The 20835-nt window shown below is 44.0% G+C and overlaps 1 protein-coding gene across 5 annotated transcripts in view; it reads right to left on the bottom strand.

Moving 5' to 3' along the window:
• nab (NGFI-A-binding protein homolog) overlaps positions 1-20835 on the bottom strand; it is a 941120-nt gene that overhangs the window by 260409 nt on the left and 659876 nt on the right. For all 5 annotated transcript variants that reach the window (XM_072288146.1, XM_072288148.1, XM_072288145.1 and 2 more), the window contains one exon: positions 9997-10062. In XM_072288146.1, the coding sequence (XP_072144247.1) occupies positions 9997-10062 (66 nt within the window). The remainder of the gene's footprint in view (positions 1-9996; positions 10063-20835) is intronic.

Genomic DNA, 20835 nt, shown 5'->3' on the forward strand with positions numbered 1-20835 from the left:
GCGATAGCAAATTAGTAAACAGCTATATAAACAATATCAAGTAAAAATATTTGTTTTGTAGTTAGTATTGTAGTGAAGAATGTTATCGATACATGGAGAAGCAGAGTGCGCCGCTCATCCACGAAGATCAGGGTTGAGAAGCTCGAGGCTTTGGCGCTGTTCCGTGCCTTTTTCAGTTCGCTGACTACGACAGTTGTCTGTTTTATAAAAGAAGTAGATTCCAAACGCCCCGATTATAGTGTAAACTTGTAAGCATTCGCTTGCTAACTAAATTGACAAGCATCGCGTCACGCGCACGCAAGCAAACTTGAACACAGCTCACTCTATGACCACGCACATTCGTTGTCGAAACCATGGAGTGAGGAAGCGGCACAACAGAAGCGAGCGAATTGACCTTCGTGCTGCCTCTTGCTTCAGCGCGAACAAAGCGGCGAAAACAGCGCACACGAAGCTATCAGCACTCTGTTATTAGGGCATATCGATGTCAAATAGGGCCCGCGCGGTCGCGCCATACGCAACCGCCACTGGAGCGTTCACCCGCCCCCTCCCCGGTGCCTAGCACGAGATGGAAGACAGCGCATTTTCTCCTCCCCGCTTTCTTTGCCACCATTGTCGGCTCACCCTCGCGCACTTTCACACACAACACACGGCGTGCAGCGACGATGTTATCGTACTTCGACTTTATACGGAACATCACGGCGACGGCGACCGCGGAAGTGCGCCTGGAGGGACCACCTGATTGCTATCGCAATAAAAGTCGGTGCACGTGTACTTCTCCGAAAGAGAGCCCGTCCTTCTGGATTCCGCTCGCAGCTTAATGACTTTGCTCCGCTAATGTAAAGGCTAGGCTCATTGCGCAATAAAACCTAGTTGCTTCACGTTAAAACGTTAGTTGTGACTCAGCAGAGATGTCAGAAACACGCTTCAAATTCCTCTTAGATATTTAGGTTTCGTCCTGAAACCAGTGACACAAGGACCGATCTATACGGAGAAAACGGTTCTTTTAAACACATCAAAACGCTCGACGTAGGGCAAGTAGCGAGCCTAATTGGCAGGCGCGTCTATGCAAATTGTGTCGGGTTGGCCAGCCTACATATAACCGGTTATCATCGACTATAGTTAGCTAGATAAGTTGGTTATACTTCCTTACCTAATTCAGGAAGTTTGTTACTGGTTAGTTCGTGAGCTAATTATATTTCCTTAGGTATTATGGCTAGAAAGTTATCAGTATAGCTAGTGAATATTTTTTAGTTTAGTTAGATAATTTGTTAGTTAGTATTGTTAGTTCGATTAGTTGATTGGTATTTTAATTTAAATAATTAGTTTTACTTTGCAAGTTAGGTCATAAGTTCGGTTAATTTTTTAGATAGATTACTTATTTACTTAGTTTAGTTAGCTAACTACTTATTTACTATGTAATTAGTTTATTCAGTCAGTTTTGTTACGTTAATTAATATTGATTACAGCAAGTTTTAACTGTTTAGGTTAGCTGAGTTATGGAATAAGTTTAATTAATTAGTGAGTTAGCTATGGTACTTATTAGACTAGACAGGTTGGTTAGTTAAGGTAATTATTGATTTGCTGTGTAAGTTATTAGCGAGTTCAATTAATTAAATAAATAACCTTAGTTGTAAGTTAGGCTCGTTAAGTTAGTTTATTAGTTCGTTCGAGGGTTTAGTTAGTGCATTAGTTAGCTTAGATAGTATTAGTTAAATAATTACTGAAGTCAGCTCTTTAGGTTAGGTATTATTTAGTTACGTTCCGTAGTAGTGAGTCTAGGTAATTATTTAGCAAGTTTAGTTGACTTAGTTCGTTATTATTTATTGACATGTTAGTTAGTAAGATTATCCTTTTAATTAGCACAGTTAGTAAGGTTGCTAGGTACCCTTCTAATTCGACCGATCCCAGGCACATTACAAATGACGCATTGTCGCAACAACGAAGGATGTTGACGCTAAACGAAGATGTATCATACTTGGCTACCATGGAAGCAGACGAGCTGATAGCAGCGCATCCTTCTTTCCCCTAACCACTTCTGCGCACGCGGCACCCTCGCACACCAAGATATAAAAGCAACCACAATAAAGAGACAGGCAGTTTGTTGATGCCCAAGCACTGCGTGTGTTGTCTTGCGCAGACGCGCATGATGATGTACAGTGTAACAACAAACAAAAGCGGCAACGCAGGCGTTTTACGCGTAATTACATAAAAGTGGGCGGGGATAGTGCTCTGTAGCCGGATTCCAACGATGATGTAGGCTAACGTGTACCTTTTGAATTATGGATTGGGCTGATGTTACAAATGCCGGTGAACCTTGAAATGAAACAAAACGTTGTAGTTGTTTCCAAATTGTTCGTGTTTAATATTTTTTATAACACAGTGCATAAATAGGGCGGCGATTTGCACGTTGTGCCGACAATATTCACACGCCGATGATGGCAGTGGACCCTCGTGCAAAATCGGGCGCATGCACAGAAAGCCTGCGGCGTCTGCTCCGCTGTGCTTGCGCCGGCGCCGGAGTCCGCTGTGTATGAAGCGCTCCCATGGCGTTACGCGGGTGTCTCGTGATCAGATGAAAAAAAGTATTGAGCGAGCCTGCCACTAACCACGCGCGTTACTTTAGGAACGTCGTGTCCCATACTCAGATGGTGCGCCTCGCGGTCTGAACTAAGTTCAGCCTCGCGTTGGGGAGCCCAGGAGGTGTGATCTGTCAAACTGGTGCTCATCAGAAGTTATAGGGAGTGTGCAATTGGTTGCAGAAATTTCACCCTTCTTCAGCTATAGACACCTCTCCACGATCGACACGTACGGTCCAGCCACTGGGTGAAGGACCGCGGGCAGCAAGACGCACATCTCGGCGGAGCGTGCCGACCGGCCAGCCCGCCTACGAGTGGCGAAGGGCAGCCTCGGGCGCCACAACGGTTGCCGCGGTGTGCAGACACCCTCTGCAAGACAAAACTACGGAGCAAGCACGATGGCAAAGGTACTCCCAAAAGTAGTCATAAGCTTCCTAATGTGTGAATAAAGGGTTCTACTTCATAAACGTCACCTGTGTCCTTTATTGCGTCATCTTGGTACCCGTGCACCCTTTGAAGCACGCACAAGATGTTTCACGCACGCCACTGTGTCTTTTGCCAGACAGTTTGTCGGATTATTGTTTAGTTTCCCATTCAGCGACCATATTAGCAGAAATGTAGTGCATTCCAATTTTTCATGTACCCACCCTTTGCTCCATTGCCTGGCAACCGTCCAATGATTGCCGTACAACCAGCAGTAATGTGCGTTCTACTAGGTCACGTTCCGAGCGATTCAACCCAGAGGTAAACGGGTACAGCACCCGCCATTTTCTGTCAGTGTTGTCCTCCGCTCATTTAATTGAAACTCTAAATGAATGCCCTTACTGAACAGAAAGTATTATTATTTCCAACATCCTGCTCCAACTCTCTGTAGGTGACAGAAGGAAAAATACTCACGCAGAAAAGGAGCGCGGACTTTGATGAATGTGCCCTTCAATAGACGGCACTGATAAAACTGCATGAACAGTAAAGCGAATGAACTTGCCAGTTTTCTTGAATTGAGTAAACCTACAATTTTTCTTAAATCAATATCTTGGCTGGATGTTGATAAAATCACAATGATATTTTCGCAACTACTTCGTTTGCTCTCGCTGAGACCGTAATTGCTGCGGGGACGGGTGCCATATTCTTGTGCACGAAAATACTTTCGCTAGTTTGCTTGATAAGGCTGTTGGGGAAAGCGAGTCCGTTTGGGCGTGGTTGCACAATTGAACACCATTGTCAGTTTCTTCCTTTTACCACCTTCCTAGAAGTCAGATCGAAGTAATGCGCCAGCTAAATGCAACAATGAAAACTGTGAGCACTGAGTGTGGTCGCCGGTGATATTAATCGATCAGAAATCAATTGGATTAACTGAAATTATTTTGCTTCTTAAAACATGTCACATTTGTCCTTTATTCCAACTAGTGCTGAATTCCACATGTAGGTTCAACTTTCCAGATTTGTTATTTACTGGCGTCTCCGAAGCAGTTTGTTCTACTCTTGTAGTACCACGTCTCAGGAACCAGAGTTCTGTTGTTTGTATCACGAATATCGACACGTGTACTTATTTAATTTTCTCAGGTTAACGGTTTCTCATCGACTGACAATGGTTAAACCTAGTCGCTCAGCACAGGACACGCCTGCATGTAAAGGAAGTTTCTCGCATGTTATCGATGGTTCTATCAGCTGTCGGTTGACACGTAACCTTGTGTAATCTCCTTGTATGCGCGACGCGAACTCTAGTAGTTTCTGGAGGACACGCGAGCATCAGCGATTATTCTGGAACCTTCGATGACTAATGTTTGAAAGCCGGCGCACTTGCCCCGCAGATCAGGTTTCGACGAACGGCGACTGCGTTCCCCGCTATCGTTGTGCTTTGAGTACAGCCTGTTTTGAGGGCACAGGTTCGCCCAATACAACGCTAGTTTCGTCATTCATAGTTTTGCTACTGGTTTCTTCATGGTCACTACAACGTGACAATACGACTTGTCTAAGGAATCACTGGAAGACGCCGACCGCCATATAATGCTACACATATCTTCTACAGTTCCTGTTCAGAGAGGTTCCACCAAATTCTACTAATAGGCACTTTCCATGTTGATGCCTCGAATTCTTCCAGACTACAGGGTAAATACAGACGGCGCTACTCCATCGCTACTGACGAAGCCACGTGTACTACTAAATGAACAACACCTTTACAGAGCATTTTTTTTATTATCTAGCCAGTAATACAATAACATAAGCTGTTCTCCCATACTTATGTCTACCTGCTTACAGAGGGTTATCCTTCTAAGTTTTGTGAAGCCTAACAAAAACCAGTCATCCGACGTGCGTAACGCAACCAACTGAGAATTTTTTCAAAACGGATGAATGTCGCCATATATAGGCTAGTTGGTTCATCGTGGAGAAAAGCTTTCAGAGCAAACGAGAACGAGGACAGAAGTACAACTCACGAAAAGGGAACCAGCACTGGCACTGTTATCATGTGCTTCTCTTTTGTCCTCGTCTTGGTTGGGCTCAAAACTTCCTTAAGTGTATTTCTCCTTCTTCTTGATCTTCCAGCAGAACTTTTTGTTGGGCTAGTCGGTGCGTGTTACTGATGTACTAAAGCACCAAATAGAGGACACAAGAAGAGACACGGACGTTGGTGGCAGGTGACTTCATTTCTTTTTAATTTTTCATTAAATTCCGCCATTAGATATGCCATAATAACTGATAAAAACATCAATATATCTCAAAGTGACAAAGCTTCGGTGAGCTCGTAAATCATAGCGAAACGAGCACAGCACGGTTACACTGTGTGCGTTATCCTGTATCTCCTGCAAAGTGCTCTTTTTGCGAGTTCAAGTTGTCTTAAGCAGTTATTAAGCAGAAACTCATAACCCACCTCTAAAGTACTGATTTAAACGCAAAACACACAATAGAGAAATTGCGCAGACTATCATAAAATATCCAAATTGTTTTTACCAAGTAGTACAAATGCAGTAGTTTTCACTTTGGGAGGCTCCAAAGAAAGCGGGTCAGAACTGAAAAATAAAACTTATGCAGACCCAACTCACGTGTTTCACATGTTCGAAACTGAGCTTTTCAGAAGCGGTTGAAGAAACGCCATGCAACTACTTATATTCTGCAGAGAGTTTTTCCAATAAAGTGATTACCTGCCGCTGAATGCGGCAACACGCGAACATCCCGCCACGTGACACACGTGACCACGCATTACACTGTTTCCGGGATTGGCCCTATGACATGCAATGTACCCAGAGACGGCGCACCGACTAGAGCGGGCCTACGCTGGCCGATCAGTTATCTGCGCTTAACTTCCAATCCTATAAAACTAGGCACAGAAAAGTATACTTTATGAAAAGACCTGTGCTTTTGATAACGTATAGAGGTCAACAAACCTTTTTAGAACGCCGGAAACACGTTCTCAGCAGTGCGCTGTCGACATCTAAAGCTGACGTGCAGCACAAGATCGACTGGATGTCAGCTTGCGTAACTACATTTACGGTTTGCATTGCTTTCTTTCCAACTGGTGGTCTCCTCAAGCTCTGGCAGTAACCTTCGTCCTCAGGATCGCGTTCTAGTCAAGTGCATTGACCTCTGTACATTTGTGGCAAAGAAGATATAACCTTGGCATCAAAACATCCTCCATGACAAGGCGCGTCGCTACACTGGCGACAACTTATAGGTATCGAATGATTTAGTGGTGTTTCACGCACGCCGAATATACACTCCTAATCTTCTTTAAAGTCGGTCCCGGATAAAACAGCGCTGCTTATGTTTTATGCACAGTGGACAAAATATTTACATGCACATTTTCACTACCCACTATATTTAATTACTTTGGTCATGAGACTATTTCTACCGCAGAAATTGATAAAGTTCAGCGCTGTTTACCTGCACTCGTCTCGTACTTTGCGCTGTTGAGAAAGAATGATAAACCCGACCAAGAGGTTACATGCCCGGCGTGGCGCAAATTGTGTCGTATAAATATTTCACCATACATGAACATTCGGACAGCGAGACTGGAAATGAAATAGACTTCATACTGTGCGCTAACCCTGGCATCATACAAGATGTGGACGTGCTCAGCAAGGTGCGCTGCAGTGACCATAGGATGGTAAGAACTCGAATTTTCCTAGACTTGAGCAGGGAACGGAAGAAACTGGTACATAAGAAGCCGATCAATGAGTTAGCGGTAAGAGGGAAAATAGAGGAATTCCAGATCAAGCTACAGAACAGGTATTCGGCTTTAACTCAGGAAGAGGACCTTAGTGTTGAAGCAATGAACGACAATCTTGTGGGCATCATTAAGGAGTGTGCAATGGAATTCGGTGGTAACTCCGTTAGACAGGATACCAGTAAACTATTGCTGGAGACGAAAGATCTGATCAAGAAACGCCAATGTATGAAAGCCTAACCCTAAAGCTAGAATAGAACTGGCAGAACTTTCGAAGTTAATAAACAAGCGTAAGACAGCTGACATAAGGAAGCATAATATGGATAGAATTGAACATGCTCTCAGGAACGGAGGAAGCCTAAAAGTAGTGAAGAAGAACAATTAGGAATTGGCAAGAATCAGATGTCAATCAATCAATCAATCAATCAATCAATCAGTCAATCAATCAATCAATCAATCAATCAATCAATCAATCAAGATGTATGCGTTAAGAGCCAAAACCGGCGATATCATTACTAATATGGATGAGATAGTTCAAGTGGCTGAGGAGTTCTATAGAGATTTATACAGTACCAGTGGCACCGACGACGATAACAGAAGAAAAATAGTCTAGAGGAAGTCGAAATCCCGCAGGTAACGCCGGAAGAAGTAAGGAAAGCCTTGGAAGATATGCAAAGGGGGAAGGCAGCTGGGGAGGATCAGGTAACAGCAGATTTGTTGAAGGATGGTGGGCAGATTGTTCTAGAGAAAATGGCCACCCTGTATACGCAATGCCTCATGAGCTCGAGCGTACCGGAATCCTGGAAGAACGCTAACATAATCCTAATAAGAAAGGGTACGCCAAAGACTTGAAAAATAATAGACCGATCAGCTTACTGTCAGTTGCCTACAAACTATTTACTAAGGTAATTGCAAATAGAATCAGGAACACCTTAGACTTCTGTCAAGCCAAGGACCAGACAGGATTCCGTAAAGGCTACTCAACAATAGACCATATTCACACTATCAATCAGGTGATAGAGAAATGTGCGGAATATAACCAACCCTTATATATAGCTTTCATTGATTACGAGAAAGCGTTTGATTCTGTCGAAACCTCAGCAGTCATGGAGGCATTGCGGAATCAGGGTGTAGACGAGCCGTATGTAAAAATACTGAAAGATATCTATAGCGGCTCCACAGCCACTGTACTCCTCCATAAAGAAAGCAATAAAATCCCAATAAAGAAAGGCGTCAGGCAGGGAGATACGATCTCTCCAATGCTATTCACAGCGTCTTTACAGGAGGTATCCAGAGACATGGATTGGGAAGAATTGGGGATAAAAGTTAATGAAGCATACCTTAGTAACTTGCGATTCCCTGATGATATTGCCTTGCTTAGTAACTCAGGGGACCAACTGCAATGCATGCTCACTGACCTGGAGAGGCCGAGCAGAAGAGTAGGACTAAAGATTAATCTGCAGAAAACTAAAGTAATGTTTAACAGTCTCGGAAGAGAATGGCAATTTACAATAGGTAGCGAGGCACTGGAAGTGGTAAGGGAATACACATACTTAGGGCAGGTAGTGACGGTGGATCCGGATCATGAGACGGAAATAATTAGAATAATAAGAATGGGCTGGGGTGGGTTTGACAGGCATTCTCAGATCATGAACAGCAGGTTGCCATTATCCCTCAAGAGAAAAGTGTATAATAGCTGTGTCTTACCAGTACTCACCTACGGGGCAGAAACCTGGAGGCTTACGAAAAGGGTTCTACTCAAATTGAGGACGACGCAACGAGCAATGGAAAGAAGAATGACGGGTGTAACGTTAAGGGATAAGAAAAGAGCAGATTGGGTGAGGGAACAAACGCGAGTTAATGACATCTTAGTTGAAATGAAGAAAAAGAAATGGGCAGGGGCAGTACATGTAATGAGGAGGGAAGATAACCGATGGTCATTAAGGGTTACGGAGTGCATTCCAAGGGAAGGGAAGCGAAGCAGGGGGCGGCAGAAAGTTAGGTGGGCGGATGAGATTAAGAAGTTTGCAGGGACGACATGGCCACAATTAGTACATGGCCGGGGTAGTTGGAGAAGTATAGGAGAAGCTTTTGCCCTGCAGTGGGCGTAACCAGGATGATGATGATGATGATGGCAGATAGCACAATTCTAACCCTTGATCTAACTTACTCGATGAGGTGGTCATTATTTCTATTAGAAATGAAACAGTTCAACCGAATAATTCGCGTAATTCCGTAAATAACTTTGAATTAATTACTTTACGCCACATATTGCAATCTACCAATTATAGCCGCTGCGTTCGCATCGCGTATCTACTTGGAACGAATTCTCTGAGCAGCACCATTTCCGAGATATAAATTCTCGAAGTTGCCAACGAAATGCATTGGCGTTCCAGTTACATATTTAAGAAACCGCTGCATTCTACATTGAAGCACAAATGTAACTGGAACACCAATGCATTTCGGCGGACACCTTGAAAATTAATTTCTCGGAGCTGGTGGTGCCCAGAAAATTCGTTCCAAGTGAATAGGCCATTCGAATTCAGCGGCTATAATTGGTAGATTGTAATATGTGCGGTGAAGCAATTAATCAAAAAGGTAATTAGCACAATTACGTTATTATTCAAGTGAACGTTTTGATTTCTCGTAGAAGTAATGGCCAGCTCATGGAGTAATCTAGATCGAGGGTTAGAATTGTGCTATCTGACATAGGCAATCTTTAAAAAAATTGATGCAGCTAAAGAAAAAAAAACCCTATTTCCAGAATGCGTGCCAATATTTACAGTTTTCTCTTACTCTCCGTTAATTCCGCAAACCCGTACTCCCTTGATGATTCGTTTTGTGAATGCACGGGAAGCGCACCAGCTGGCCAAGGTAGTTCATTTTGTAGCTCTTCAAGAGAACCGGCTTTTGAGGCTCTTGACAACCAAATGACGTAGTTCAAACAGGGATGCAACAAGGCTGAGTAGTGTGCGAGTTTGTAGGCGTCGAACTAAGGTGAAAACTAGGAAGAGGGCCGCACACAAAACAACCACGCAGGACGATTGCCGGGCTGCTGAGCGTGCCTCTCGCCTCTGGCGCACGCGCTCCTTTGCGCTGGTTCTCAACTTTGTCAAAATAGCAACCTCGCCGTTGGCCAGGCTCACAGCGTACTAAGCCCGTAGTTTTTCAGGGCTTAGTGTTATGCCCGTTCGCCAGACGTTCGTGCCCTAACACAGTGTTTATGTCATTGGTACGGTCTTCTAAATGTTGACTCACCGGATTAGCGGAGAGAGGTTCCTGGCTGGACGGCGTTGACCGAGGCGTCCACTCAGCCAGGTTGGCCTGCGAGAAAGCCACAGTTGTACACCACGGTGCAGCAATCATTCGAGCCATTCGCGGGCGTCGTTTAGCAAGACAAGAGCGATTGGAGAAGGCCGCACAGTAAAGCTCACAAGAAAACGAAAACCGTCACCGCGTCTGGCGAATAAGTCCACCACGCACTTGAAAGCTCGTCATCGCTCACAGCCACGCGTGGGCTCTTGCCTTAGGTCTCCTGTGTGGCCTGCCTTTCTCGAATGCAACCTTAGTGAGGGAAGGTAATCAACAGGCCTCCGCTGTGCTTACGCGCGTTAAAGCGAGTCAGCTCCCGGACAGACTCACCCTCAGTCGGCTGCCGTGAAAAACGGCCCGTAAAATGATGCGCCTCTTGCTGGACGTGAGCTCATGTCGTTGCTCAAAACAATGCTTTCCGACCAAAGAACGTTGTTGTTGCTGGCGGCCGTTTCTTCTATCTCGATCGGAACGATCATAAAAGCGTACGGCACTTTGTGTGCTACGACTGCAGCCAGGCGGACTCCCAAGATCGACAATATAGGCCTGCTGCCAGTTCTTCGAGCGATTAGCATCCCCCCCAGGGTGCATCGGCACACCGGTCCCCCGTGTAAGCATCAACAATGGCGCACCCCGCAGTGTCGCCTTGACAGGGTGTGCGAAATCGATCAGAGCGGACAAACGGCCGTTTTTCTTAGCCCCCCCTTCCCCGCTCACTCAAAGACGTGAGCCCTACGCACTTACTTGTCGCATTTTTTTTCCGCGCCTGAAAAAAAAAAAAAGGACTCCACGTACGTAGACAGCCAATTGTGCATTCGTCCGCTCTAAAGCACCCGCTGGCTTGTTGTTTACAGTACAAGTGCAAGTTAAGAAAGCACGCGTCAGACTACACCACTGATGGATGGCTCGAAACGGCTGACAATCACTACGTACGCTCCCGTGTGACGTCATCATGGCGGTTGTGATGAAGCGATTCGCCACGGCAACTACGGAACTTCATTGAGACAGGTGCACTGAAAGGACGCGGGCGCCTCAACGAACGATCCTGGATCAGCGCTGCCAGGCAGTATCGCAATGCAGCACTCTCTTCTTTTTTTCCTCCCGCTCCCTTTGACGGCCGAAGTAAGCAAGAAAATAAGAAAGGAAAGAAACGACAGCTGCTGCCATGACGGCTGCCGCTCCGGGTTCTGTTTCAGATGACTTTAAGGCGCTTTCATATAATATATATATATATACCAAGGAGAACACAGGGGCAATTATGTGTACTCAATAACTGAATTAAAGAAATGATATATTAATGGAAGTGGATAGAAAACAACTAAGGTAGAGCATCGCACGCGTAACGCGAAGACGCGGGCTCGTTCCCCATCCGCGGCAAGTTGTATTTTCATCCACTTTTATTTCCATTAATTTAACATTTGTTGAATTCAATTAGTAAGTACAAGGAATTTCCCCTATGTTTTCCTTGGTGTCCTTGTTTGCTGGCTTATTATGATACTATTAAAAAATTCAGGCTCCTCGGTTAACCTCATATATATATATATATATATATATATATATATATATATATATATATATATATATATATATATATATATATATATATACCAACTCTGTGAATATGGCACAACCACATTATTTCCCTATTGTTGTCTGGCGCTTCGCACACTTCGGTGCAACGGGTGCGCATTTAAATTGGACTTTCTACGACGAAGGTGTCGCGTATGGTGGTAGCAACGCGGTCCGATCGTTTTTTTTTTTTTTTTCAAAAGCGCTGCGATTGATTTTGCTCCTTTTGCATGTATAATACCATAACACGTGTAATAAACATGTTTATCTGTTAATGTTTACCTGTTCACGTGGCTGTGACTCATGTTGGCTGAGTGTACAAGTACGTCCTGGTTTCCAATAATAAAAATTGCTGGAAGTTTAGCGTTGCGTGCTGCCGTTCAATCGCGCCGCCCTGCACTCGAGACGAGTCACCAGCGAAGCCCAACCCTAAGTGCTGCGCTATAAAATGCTCGCTAAGAGAAGCGAATCACCGACCAGCAGTAGCCGTTCGCCGTTCACAGTCTAAAACACGAATTGTCGTCGTATTACCAACGAAGTTGATCAGCTTAAAGCTATGCTCTTTTCACTGGACCCTCATGCAGTCGTAGTCACTGAAACGGGGTTAAATGCCAATATATCAGACAGCTTATTTGTCCTTCCAAACTACAATCTTCCTGGGAGGCATTGCTGTTCTCTTTAAATATTCATTACAAGCGCTAAACTGCCACAAGCATCAGGAGTGCAGGGTATGGTTTGTAAGATGCGTATCAATAGTGTTAAACGCTTGCTTGGTGCTGTGTACAGGCCTCCTAACTCTCGTGTTACAAGCTTGGAACAGTTGAAGGAATATACGTATTGCCACCAAAAACCAAACGACAAACTAATTCTAACTGGCAGTTTTAATCCGCCAAACATCAGTTGGAGCAGGTTTAAAGCACATCATGAAACGAACAGTGAAAATGAAATGATTGATATAGCCTTACTTTTGATCTCCTACGGATAGTTGAATATTTCACTGGAATACAAAATATTTCAAGATTAATTTTTGCTCTGCCTTTTTGTAATTGCTTGGAAGCATTGCAGATGAAATGGCTTGTATTCTAACGAGCGGTGTCTGTGATCGTAAAGCAGTAGTATTGTCATTAAATTGCTCTTCTTGGAGCTGGAACAAACAGATTCAATATTTTGCGATCTTTACGCCAGGTTGTGATGAGTATTTAATTGATGCACTATCGTTTGATTATCACGAATTCAGCAAAAACACTTTTAGCATAGATTTGCGGCCGTTATTTAAAAACATTTTCGTCGACTGAGTGGAGCGCGTTGTCCCGAAATGTGTTAGACAATCTGCGCGTGGGAACATTTCTCGGCAAGACAGCAGCTGCTGAAGAAGCGTGCAATGACATTTCAAGGCAATACTGAATAAGCATCAGTGAAATTAAAAGTAATGATGACAAACGATAAACATGAATATTACGGCGCACAGCTTCCTATTTTATTTAAAACGTCTCTCGAAAGATTCTGAAGGGTGATGAATGCGTCTTTCTTTTTTCCTGATAAGTTTACTAACTACATAAGAGAATACATCTGTATTCAATGATCGCTTCTGATGTGTATTCAAAAGAGACAATGCTTTCCTGTCTTTCTTTTAATTCGACTTGCCTTCCGTTCCTCATGTGGCATCCGGATAGGGCATTCTTAGCTTGTTTATAAAAATTGAGGTTAAAAAGTTCTATGGTCCCGATAATACCCGAAAAGCCTTTTCTAAAATGTTATGCAGAATGTAGTTCAGAGCCCTTTTGTGTCTTCTTTACAAGATCGCTTGAGGACGGTCTGCTGCCGGACGACTGGAGAGCAGCCAGAATAAAACCACTGTATAAATAAGGGGATAAGAGTTGTATTCAAAATTACAGTCCTATTTTTCTTAATTGAAAAGCATGTAAAATATTACAGCACATCATTGATAAACGTACAATTACTTTTCTTCATGAACGTAAGGTATTGGCAAACGCTGACCTAGGAATCAGGTCTAGCTCTTCAACCCCTAGTCAGTTCAAACAGTATAACGCATTTCCAATGAATCAATAAAAAAGCAAAAACCGATGCTGTATTTGGGGGCCAGGAAAGCTTTCAACAAAGTTTCCCACAACAAGCTAATTCATAAATTATGATTTATCCCTAAACACAATCAGTCACTAAAATGAAGGAAGGCCTATCTTTTTCACCGACGTGAATTCATTTCGATTACCAGTTTTCTTCGCACATTGTTCCTCTTAATTCTGATGCACTTAATTTTATTCTATGGATGCGTTCTAAGCCCTCTCTTGTTCCTGCTGTTTATAAACGACGTAGATAAAATTGCCAAAGAAAAATAAAACTTAATGCAGATGACTGTGTGATACACAACTACATCATTTTATTTTTAATCGGGGTACAATAAATGAATTCGCAAGAATAATTGCTTGGTGTGAACAATGGAAAATACCAACTATAGCAAAACCATCCCAATAATCACATTAAAGGAAAACCCTGTGATGTTTCCTTACTCAACTACCAATTATTTTGTCTATAAAGTAATGCATACTATATATAACTAATATTCGTCTCTGGACAAAACATGTACACACATTCGTGGCCAAGTGTATCTGTAAGTTTTTTCTTTTTACGGAGCTCCTACAAATTATCCACACAAGTGGTGCGTATAACAATAGAGTTTGTCCTGCTTTAGAATATGTCGTAACGACTTGCGATGACTTCCCGAAAACAAATATTAACTAATTAAAAAGAATTCAAAAGGAAGCTTTTGGATTTATTTGCAATTCCTGTGACAGTACGTCAATTGCTGAACTGCTAAGGCAAAGAGAACTACAGCCGGCGGCAGATAAACATTAGATTAACCGGTTAGAATTCTTGTTTCTGCGTTTACACGGAAATTATATTTATATAAATTGTAATCAATAGGTACAGCAATTCATATAAACAACAGTTGTGAACGGCTCGACAGAGGACGCAGTATTAACAGTATGAGACATAGCCGCGTTGCACTAAGTGTCTTGAGCTTCAATGAGGTTGACATTTGGTGCAACGCAAAACAGAAAGAAAGGAAGTCGACCAAAGCAAGCCATCGAGTGAAAAAAATCCATTCATCAAACCCGCTCAACTGCGGTCAACGCAGTTTCCCACCGTCTTTGTCTCCAAGAACAAACGCAAGCTCATTCTCGGACAGCGAAAATGACGACGTACTGACGCACAAATGAGCATCATCTGCCGCATAGTTTGAATTATTTCTCTTGTATCTTTGGAGTTCGATGCGATGCCGTGCTAACCAACTGTGGATGACACATGCGCACATGCTACAATGCTCAGCTAAGTTCCCGTAATCCATTTATGCTCCATGTATTTAATCATTTTAATTCACGTATGCTCGCGCATCGACCCTGTAGTATAATATTTCCCATAGCAATGTGGGGTCTTATAAACACATCTGTCGTCGGATGCCACACGTTCCTTCGTGTGTCACATTGTAGCCCCCTTCGTGCTGAAGACGCGTACTATCGACCCTGGACATTCGCAGTGTACGACAGGCGCGCGTGTCGACCGCAGTTGATGGGCATCGTAGCCCGCTTCAAGTTTAAAGAAAAAAATTGCTGCGTCGCTTTCCACTTCGCTCTCTGGGGATGACGTTTATTCTTAGAGGAAAGAGAGGGAAAACTTCGTTGACTGCAGATGAGGTAGTCTGCCCAAGAGATTTTTTTTTTTTTTAATTCAGGGTTATATAGCTCGCTTTCGTTTGTTTTATTTTTCGCAGTTCGTTTCGTTCTTGGACCACGTCTCTTCATTTTGCATGCTGATATCAGTGAACTTCTATAAGTACTGATTGTGCTGCGTTTGTGCGGGTGCTGTCTGTGGCTTTCTTTGTGGTTCATTTCTTTAGCCCCGTAGCAGAATTCACTTCAACGTACACAACCAAATAGCCATTACAGCATTGCAACCTCAGCCATTCTATTGCAATGCACAACCGTAAAGTACTGATCGCTTTCATTTAGTTGCTAGATTTCGTCAGTCATTACGCTGCTCGTGCATTTTCCGGACATTGTAAAGCAACCATGTCACTTAAAAGCGCGCATCACGTGACGAGTCCACGACGGCAATAAAGAAGCGTTCCCTCAACCGAGCACGTTCGTTCTCGGAGTCTTGCACCGGAATGCTCCACTGCACCCTTCGGGCGCGGCCGAGTGCAGCGAAGGCTGCTCTCCATTCGAATGGCTCAGTGCGCCCCCTCCCCCCGACCCGCGAGCTTGTCGCTGTTGTCTGCTCCGACCCCTGCTGGGCCGACAAACTGGCGGCAATTACGCGGCAGTTTTCTTTCTCCCACACTGGCGGCCGTCTTAGCGATCGTGCACAGATGTATGGAAGCTTTTTAATTGCGCCGATTAGCTTTATAGCGGCGCCCGACACAAGAGAGTTCAATGTGGCGCATTCTCTACGAAAGGAGAAACCCCACCCTGAGAGAAGGGTTAGGCCCTTCTAAGCGCCGCTCTTGTGCAGCATGCGCCTCAAGAAGAGCACAAAAAGTAGCAGTCATTTTCAGCGTGAAGGGTTTTTCTCCTCTCGCGGCGCATTTGTCGCCCAAGAGCCGCTTCAACAACAAATGCCGCGCGGTCCTTTCGCGGACATCTGAAAAACGCGCTTACTTGCAAGTCTGCGCGAAGAAAGCTCAACATGAGCAGCGTAAGAAGCTGGGACTAAGTGTTGCATCAGGTGTGCACGCATGGTTCCTCGCGAAGCGCCTCGACTGGGCCGTCCCGTGGCTCATTTTATTATTCGTGACCTTTTCAGGACGTTATTCCGGGGCGAGAGCTTCCGCAATATGCTTACGTCTGGATTACGCAGCCAACTTAAAGGCCAACATATAATAAAATAGCGGACCGCGTAAAAGGCCTAGTTTAATATATTGCAGATGTGGAGGAGCCCCAGTGCAAAATCGGACGTTTGAACTACGAGCTGAAGCGTCACGAATATCTCCCAGAAAATCTCGAACATCTCGTTTGTCAAAAGAGCCGCATGACCGAGAACACGCGCCTCCTCGAAATGGACAAGCCTGCGGGGCATGCCGGGACACTTACGTCACAGCGTGCACGCTTAGGTTCACGATGCAAATCAACAGCCCTGCTGCTCTGGCGAGATTCATTCATTCGTAAATGCTATCCGTGTCTCACAAACTCAGCCAAAGTGAAATTTCGTCCCAGTCGCCTTTTCCAGAAATGTGGCGCTGGAACGCGTGTCGCTAGTATATTGTGGCGTGCGAAATCAGTGATGACGATGAGCCACAAGGAAGAGGAGCATGTTTTTACTGAGCGAAAGGATAATTCCCCGGGGGATAAATCTCCCGGTCACCTCGTCATCTGAGCCACGCGCCCGCTTGGCTTCCTATAGGCCTAGCCAGTCGCCGTTCTCCTCATCTCCCTCGACGTCGATGCTGCTACAGTATATTCTAGGTACTTAAAGCACCGCCTGAAATTTAGGTGACATAAGGTGCTTGTGGTTTGGCACACGCCCAATGTAATGGATCACAATTTGTTGTTGATCAAGGTGCCTTCCCAGCGACATGGTTCCTGCATTTCTTTTTTTTTTTAAGGTTGATTACTCGTTTTTAATTACGCGACTTACCGACAGCCCCACCAACGCACTCTCCGAAAACGTGATTGCGGGTTCGGTCGCCGAATTGTAACAAAAATTTTTTTCTTCGGCTGAGAAGTGTTCTTCTAAAAGAACGTGACTCACAAACAATTTTCACAGAGGCTATAGAAAATGTGTACCCGTTTTCACAGAAGTTACACACGTTTTGTAGGATGTCTAGCTTTACATTTTCTTCCCAGGTGGTGCTAACGCGGTAATAATGTGAGAACATGCCAATAGTGTCGCAAAATGGCTCTGGGTTTTAATCTGAATGCACTGTATGCCTTATAACGCGAAAATCCGTCGTAGTTGGCGTGACCGAAAGACGGTACTAAAAATGATCGACAGCGCAAAGAGGAAAAACACGTGAAGAAATGCTCGTATTGACGCCAAAATTCTGAGAGAGGTTCCTGTAAACAAAGCGAATTGATGGCTTCGAAAGGAAAACTTGGTACGTTTCGGTCCCGGTGGGAATCGAACCCGACCTCCAGTGTGCGAAATGAGCACGCATCCCTGATGCCACGGTGGCTTTATTTTTATTGCCTGTTTTGTACTACTATATCTAACAACAAATGACATTTCAGAAACAAGATTTCAGCACAAAGTGTCAGCCGTACAGGGCTGACTATTTTAGAATTCTTCGAGCCCTGCCTTCCTGTATTTTTCTTCTCTCTCTCTCTCTTCGAGCGCGGCCAATGGTTCCACCCTTGAAAGCCACGCAGTTACACAATTTTGTGCTTTCTGAATTTCTACAACTCTCGACATGCATTCTCGAAAAAGCAATCGTGCAGGCCGAGCATCCAGATCGCAGTGATACCCCGCCATACGGGCGCGCCATAGACAGTGAAGGCCAACTAGCATAATGAGGTCAAACGGCAGTCCATCATCATTTCCTATAGATAAATACCTAATACCCCGTGGATCTAAAGGAAAGTCTTTTTTGATAGTCCTCTGAAGTACATCCCAAAAGAAGACACTGGCCCAGCAATCTAGAAATACATGATGTATAGTTTCTGGTTTCTTACAGATCAAGCAATGCGAGCCCCAGGGTAAGAAAAAAACGACGATCTTCTAAAAAGGTTTTGACAGTCAACGTACCCGTGTGAACTTTAAAAAAGAAAGACTTGGTCCCTGGCGTTACTTGAATTCTTTTCACTCACTTAAGCACGTCTTGCCCTTGGCCTCTACTCTATATGGCCATGTACATTGGCACAGCGATAACTATATCGCATACATCTTTGTACAGTTTTAAGTTTCCCTGAAAAAAAAAGGTACTCATTTAAAAATCTAACGGACAAGAACTCTACACTTAAAATAATTTCGTTAAGAAATCCACAAACAGGACCCGTCGTATCTCTGTAAAGATTACATAGCCAGGTAACGGCCTCCTTAGCCTCACTTGGTACACCGTACGCAAGAAAGGATCGCTTAAGACGTGGAAAAATAAAAACCGGCTTATGACCTGTCGTATAAAGAGTTGCGTCATTCCCAAACCTACGTCTTTAACTCGTCTGAACAAATTCATTCGACTGCATTGTTCCCAATTCGAAGCCCACAGAAATACTGCTAAGACTCGGTGTATATTTACCCTTGAACAATGCAATCCCTGCATCACATGCCAGAGCTTTGCGACAAAAAGAATAGATTGCAAACTGCAGCTCTTCCAAACATTGACAGATGTCCACCTTTCCACTTGTTCGCGCTTATCTGTGTTTCTCTTGTTTCATCTTGCCAACACTCATTCGTTATTTTTGTAATATTCCAGCGGAACGCCTAGGTTTATAACGGGCGTCGTCAGCCACTTGACATTGGCAAAAGTGACCTGGTTGGAAGGCCATTCTCCGTGCCAGAAGCGAAGGCTCTTTCCCCAGTTTACCAGGTTTCCAGTTACCTTGCCGGAACCCTTCACTATAGCCATAGCTGCAGCACACTCTCTTTATCTGTACAAAAAACTGCGACGTCATCCGCGTACGCCTGAATGTTAACTTCCCATGCATTTAATCTGAAGCCGTGAATACTGCTGTTTTCAATGATCGCTAGGCACATTGTTTGTATATACATACTGAACAGAAGGGTACTCAGGGGGCAGCCTTGGCGTACAGAACGCTTTAGTTTAATGTGGGCCCCCACTGACTTTTTAACAATTAAACGCGTAGTGCAGTTCCGGTACGCCAAAGCTACCCCATCTCTAATGATGAATCCGACATTAATGTGGTCTAGGATGGCAAGCAAAATACCATGAGGTACACAATCAAACGCTTTCTCAAGATCGAGCTGTAGAATTGCTACCCTTGCTTGCATAATGTCGCAGCACTGCATCACGCACCGCATCTTATGTATATTAGTCACAATATGGGGCATAATGCCACATGTTTGATGAGGACCAACCAATTCCTTAATTACTTTCTCTAGCCGTCTTGCTAGCACTTTCATCAAGATTTTATAATCAGAATTAGTTAGTGATATAGGCCTGCATGAAGAAGCCAATTTTAACTTCTCTGTCTCTTCTGTCTTTGGTATTCATACAGTATGTGCTTCCCCGAATGACCGGGGCAGGACATCTAGTTCGTAAGCCTCATTAGAAAGAACTGCAAGTACATCAGACAATTATTTTTCAAAAGTCTTGTGAAACGAAGTGCCCAGACCGTCAGGCATGCGTCACATCGCAGTAGCTGACCCACGGGCTAGTGCGTGCGGCATTGCGCACCTGACGACGCAACCAATGCGGAGCAGGTGACGTCATGCGTGCATAAAATGAGCGCGTTCATGATGGTCCGAGGTCTACAAACGGTGTAATGCTTTCGCATTCACACACGCAAGCACTCCAGCATCCAGGGGTCGAGATTTAGTTGCGATGTTGCAGTTGTGCACGAGTCTGCAACGAGCACGCAGCCACGAGAATTTTTCGAAACGGTGCCGTAATAGAGCAGTTACAGGCGTTTGAGGTAGTTCAAGCAATGTTGCTTTACTATCATTAATCGATTTTTAAACGGTTCCGTCGATAACGGCGACTTCATCGGTTCTGTATTTCTTGAATTTACTATAAAACAATTGGCACCGTTAAGCGTAATACTTTATTTACTAAACTAGAACCGTTAGGTATAACTGATCCACCTTTAACTTTTTCAAAAAATTCTTTGATCGTGAACAATCAGTCTGCATAGGTGGCGTTTACTCAAATGTTAAGGTCGTTAATCAAGGGGTACCGCAGGGTACCCCTTGGGCCTTCATTGTTTTGTATCTACATTAATTATTTACCTGATTGCATTAATATTCCTAACGTTGGCCTTTACGCTGATGATACCACCATTTCCATGTCGACAAATCGTTAACAACGCTAATCACTAAATTAAACAATGTATTGACCAAAGTTATTCAATGGTGTTAATAAACAACCTGATTTTGAACCCGCTTAAAACTCAGTTTATGATTTTTAAACCATCTCAAAAAGTTCTCCCTTATCTGCCGCAAGTATCCATAGGCCACCATATAATTCCAGGGCCGATTGTGTAACGTTCCTTGGAGTAAAATTAGACCCTAACTTGAAGTTTAATA

Source organism: Dermacentor andersoni, chromosome 5 (assembly GCF_023375885.2).
Source record: "Dermacentor andersoni chromosome 5, qqDerAnde1_hic_scaffold, whole genome shotgun sequence".
In the NCBI taxonomy this organism is placed as follows: Eukaryota; Metazoa; Arthropoda; class Arachnida; order Ixodida; family Ixodidae; genus Dermacentor; species Dermacentor andersoni.